We start from the raw sequence: 5,363 nt of genomic DNA on the forward strand, positions 1-5,363 counted from the left end.
ATGTGAAATGAAGGTAGTGGAGAGGGTGCTTGAGAGGAGGTTGAGAAATATGTTGACAGTGTGGGTTTATGCCTGGTAGGGGAACGGTGGATGCGTTGTTCATAGTGAGAATGTTGCAGGAGAATTATAGAAAGAAGAAACGAAGATTATACATGTGTTTTGTGGATCTTGAAAAGGCTTTTGATCGAATAACGAGGAAGGTCATTGAAGGGGTATCAAAATTTATCATGTTAGACAAAACAACTGAATTCATATTAGAAGTTTTTCTTTATAAAAAAGTTGTTCTTAATTAAGTTGTTCTGTAAAAAAAGTTTTCTTAATTAAGTCGAAAATCGATTTTTTAAATAGACCATAGTTAGATATTTGTAAAACTAAACGGTAGTTTTGATCACAGTTTTGATCCAAAAACATCACAGTTTTAATCCAAAAACAAAAACTAAAGATGAAAATAAAAGAGTACGAGGAACAATACAATTATATATCCAAAAAATGGTAAACAAAGAGTTAAATATATATCTAGGTAAATTTGGGCTCATTTAGCTCCTCCCATTTTTTTTATAACCTGCTCTTGTGTTGTTGTAATATTATAAATAAATGATTTTTTAAAAATGCAATTTTTAATTTTTCTTCTTTAGTAAAATTTTAAATGATATTTATAGCACAGTTTCTAATTTTTCGTCTTTTTTAAAAATGTCATTTATTTGTAAATAAAAAGTTTATTTCATAGTTTTTCACTTTAAAAAAATTCATAATTTATGAGTTCAAGCCAAAACTCTTTTTTATTAGTTCATGAATTTATTGACTATAAAAATTAATTTGATTGATTAATTGATTGATTGATCATGATTTATTTTAATAATGAAATAGATTAACCTTTTATTTTAAAAAAACGAACGCAAGCTGATTTTAAAATATTTATTATTAAAAATTATTTTGAAATGAATAACAGATTTAATTTTTTTAAATTTTTATATTTTATTTTACAATAAAATAAAAGTTTTTGAAATATTTATTATTAAAAATTATTTTGAAATGATTAACAAACAAAAATGATTGAAAAAATTTCTATTATTATATAATGTTTGGTTTTTGTCAATCAACTGGTAATCTATTTGAATATAAGTTTCCAGTACCAACATAAGATTTTGCCCAAACCAAAATAAGTAAAAAAAAAAAACTTACTTTTCAATGTTACCAAAAGCCTCACTAGATATATTTCTATTAACATTAGTAGGCTTTCAGAAAATATTCACATCTGGTAACACAAAACGAACAGCATTAGTAACTAAGTAATACAGGGACAATCAGTGGCGGATTAACCTTTTTGCCGCCTAGAGGCACTCGTGGTTTGCCGCCCCAATTTTAAATTTGATAATAAATTTAGAAATTAAATTCATATAAACGCAATATTTTTAAAACATTTTTATTAAGTACATTCTTTAGTAATATTCATGTAATGTAATATTATCAATTTTAAAAAATAAATTTTCTTTCATTGCAGTTTATATAATAGTTATATCAAAACTTTACGACGTGCCTTCCTGCGCGCAAATTCATCAATAACGAAATTAATGTCTAAATCTTGCAAAATTGTTTTTTCGATGCATAGAATTGCAAGATAATTTAACCTTTCTTCGGACTTTGTCGAACGCAAATAGTTTTTAACGCGCTTTAAACAAGAAAAAGATCGCTCGGCCGAACAGTTTGTAGCAGGAGTACAAGTGTACATCCGAAGTGCAATGTCTACATTTGAATATACACACTGCAAGTCATTCAATCTTATCCATTTACACAAATCAATTGGAGTGTGTGGAACTGCATTTCGGTCTAAGGTAGCCAAATGAGACTTTAAATGCAACAGTTCAGTATTTAAGGTGTCGTCTAGATCGTTTGGAAATAAAGATCTTAATCCATCCGCTGCAATCTTTAACTCACCCATTGACAATGTTTTGAACTGTACAATTGCTTTGAAATTTTTATTAATTTCTACATAAGCGTTTCGTCTCTTGTTCATTTCAGAATTTAAGTTATCCACAATTACCAAAAATATGTTTACAAGTAAATTTTCTCGAGTGGTAAATTCTGTTTCATTGTCAACTGATTCGTCGTAATGCCGCTTCCGTTTTCTTAATGGCGGTACCTTGTAGTCATCAACTAAAGACAGGACTTTTCCTTTTTTTTCATAATCCTCAAATCTTTCTCTGAGTGATTCGAACAACGTTAAAAGTGAGTCGTAATTTTCTGATTCCAACCATATTTCAATGCTCTAACTGCGTCGTCGCGAGCAGACCACCGGGTAGTGGAGGGACTTTTCAAATTTTGAACTAGATTTTTGCTGTGTGTGGTTTTGGAGAACTTCCCATCTGGCAGTAGAAGCACTGAAAAAGTTGTAAACATGTTGGATCAACTAAAAAAAATTGCAAGCTTTTGCACTGGATTTAGCTGCATTTGTGCCAACAAGGTTTAGTGAGTGAGCTGAGCATGGTATAAATAAAACTTGATGATTGACTTCCTTGATTCGCGCCTGAAGTCCTGAATACTTGCCAGCCATGTTTGAAGCGTTGTCGTAAGATTGTCCGCGACAGTTTTGAAGATCCAGGTTGTATGATTGTAAAAAACAAATTACAGCGTTAAATAGTTTTTGCGATTTGTGGCCAGTGTTTGGTAGAAACGCTAGAAACGCTTTGTAAGGCGTTCCGCTTTTTTGAACATATCTGATTACAACGGAAAGTTGATCAACTTTTGCTATGTCAGGCGTTGAATCAACAATTATTGAAAAATATTTGCTAATTTTTATTTGGTAGACGAGTTCGTCTTGTACAGCATTTGCCAATATTGCTGCTAACTCTTCTACAGTTGTTGATGACAGATAAGATGTATTACTTTTGCCACGTTTGCCAAATCTTTCTATATGATGCGCCATAAAAGAATCAAATTTAGCAAAGAAATGTCTTGCACTAATGAAAAACGCATCGACTAACTTATCTTCAGTATCATTTCGTTCTTCCAATTGATCTCCACTTCCACAGACCGCCGACTGAAAAAAACTTGTTAATTTTCTTCGTTCTATCCAAGTCCGTATTGTTTTTCAATTCTTTGTTTTTTCGCAATTTTGCATATAGACTCCCACTTAATCTTTTTCTGCCATCGCTCATTTTAGCCCACATATACTACGTACCTTTACTTTACCTTTACAAAGTTGTACCTTTATCTTTAGATTAATAACTAACGTTTAGTAATCAAATAAATCATAATACAAGCTCATCAAACTCATTAACAAAAACTTTTGTAAAATAACAGTATAATTGTATGTATAATTGTAATTATTTAGTTTTACGCTTTTCATTGTTGCTGTTATGTTTGAGTTTGTTGTGTCATTATTAGTGAACAGTTAACATAATTAACTGCGTTCAAATTTTTGTAGCTGTGTACACAATTATTGTGAAAAACGCGACCATGAAAAAAAACGGTATTCGTACATATTGTTACAATTTAGCGCCACTTGTAGTCATTCGTCCTCTGATTAATTAATTATTGTTCCAGTGATAAAAGTATGATTTTTTTGCATGACATTATCGGCTATATGTTCCGATACATGTATTTTAAATATATGATCAGAACGAACGGCAACTGTTAATCGATTTTTTAAAGTTTTAAATTATTTAAACTTGAACGCCATAATTTTTGAGTAAAGTATCAATTTCATTAATTATTTTTATTCAACTTGAACATTTTTAAATAACTAGTTTTCAAAATATGCTGCCCCCCAAAATTTGCCGCCCCAGGCCGGTGCCTGTTGTGCCTGTGCGTTAATCTGCCACTGGGGACAACTTGTACGTTAATAAATATTTCTGAACCTCCAAGCAATTTTTAGCAATTTTTATAATTGAATTAATATTGCTCACAAAACCTACGAAACATGGAGTAAGACTTACCCGAAACATGTTTGTTTTCAAAATAGATCAGATGGCAAAATTATCAACGATTATAGAATTATTACGGCCCCCCTATCACATGGTATATGTATCGATAATAAGGAACTTCCAATATATTATAAATTCTATATATATGGGCACTGTATAAAAATATTTGATCATCTGGGCACAAACACAACATATCAATTTAAACACCGAAGATGGAAGGAATACTGTAAAAAGCTTTTCTGTTCTATCATGCATAAAACAAAAAAAAATTTTGGTTTTGAACTAAAGAAACTTGAAAATGATGTACGATCAACAGTTGGAAAAATCGAAAAGTTAAATTGTAAGTTAACTAAAGCCCTTTACACACGATTAGTTTTTTGCTCAGTTTTAACTGCGCAGACTGTTTGCGCAGTTAAAACTGATCGTGTGTGTGTCATTCAGTAAAACTGTACAGTCTACAAAACTGGCCTGTGATCCTGAAATTTGGACTGAACTGAGCAAAAAATCTGACAGTGTGTGGCGTACACAGTTAAACTGCGCAGTTTGAAATAAATTTTTTCAACACATTCCTGCTGCTATCTCATCTGTATATATATATATATATATATATTTAGGAACGAGGTTTTCAGAAATGCAAATTTCATTGAAATTGTTTGCCCATTTTGCATTAATTAACTTCTTTATAAGACATTCAACGAGGCGGTTTAGATTGAGTTCATATTTATCTAAAACTGGAATAAAGCTAACAGCGCTGTTTCGGCGTAATGCCATCTTCAGAGCCTAAATATTGTTTAAACATATAATTTAATTAAAATAAATGTCTAATGTAAAATGTGAAAATATAGAAAATAAAATATGTATTAAATTGTGAAATAAATTAACCTTGTTGTAAATATCATAATAACTAAAGTTTATGTAGATTATATAAATAAAATAATGTAATTTAAATAAAATGTTTAGTAAAATAATTAAAATATAGAAATTTTATAAAAGTTTTAACATGGTTGAAAAACGTTAGTGAAAACTAATTACGAATGACATGTGCGTCAGATATATAATATTGCTGTGTATGCGTTGTGAATACAACTATTGCGGTTGAATATGTGTGATACGAGTTTCCACATCAGACCTACGGATACATAGTTAAATATAAATGCATATATGTACATGCAAGATACATATCGATGTATAGATCAAATATTAAGTATCACATAATACATCCAACGACGCAATGACGGTTGTCGGATGACGCTGGGTCACAAACTGCGTGTTAATGAGTTGAAATGTATTCAACGTAGAATGATATTCGTATCGTTGTGGTACACGCAGATCCTGTGGATTAACCCCAACGGCAACAGTAGGTGTGAGATCGTGATATTGAGAAAACAATTGCAAAGTGTGATCAAAGCTGTTATATTGTTTATTGAGTGAGGGTTATGC

At 30.7% G+C, this 5,363-nt stretch overlaps 2 protein-coding genes across 2 annotated transcripts in view; one reads left to right on the forward strand and one right to left on the reverse strand.

Annotated features, from left to right (window-relative positions):
- Positions 1–1,528: 1,528 nt before the first annotated feature.
- On the reverse strand, positions 1,529–1,801 carry HELRODRAFT_153284 (hypothetical protein; the record flags this gene model as incomplete). The annotated part of the gene is made up of 1 exon (XM_009029650.1): positions 1,529–1,801. A coding segment is annotated over one exon (273 nt), but the record flags the coding sequence as incomplete, so codon positions are not given.
- Positions 1,802–5,168: 3,367 nt separating this feature from the next.
- Positions 5,169–5,363, forward strand: part of HELRODRAFT_180329 (hypothetical protein) — a gene marked incomplete at both ends in the record, with an annotated part of 1,037 nt that continues 842 nt past the window's right edge. Inside the window, one exon of the mRNA XM_009029651.1 lies at positions 5,169–5,284. Within this exon, the coding sequence (XP_009027899.1) occupies positions 5,169–5,284 (116 nt within the window). The remainder of the gene's footprint in view (positions 5,285–5,363) is intronic.

Source organism: Helobdella robusta (genome assembly GCF_000326865.2).
Source record: "Helobdella robusta unplaced genomic scaffold HELROscaffold_61, whole genome shotgun sequence".
NCBI classification, from domain to species: Eukaryota; Metazoa; Annelida; class Clitellata; order Rhynchobdellida; family Glossiphoniidae; genus Helobdella; species Helobdella robusta.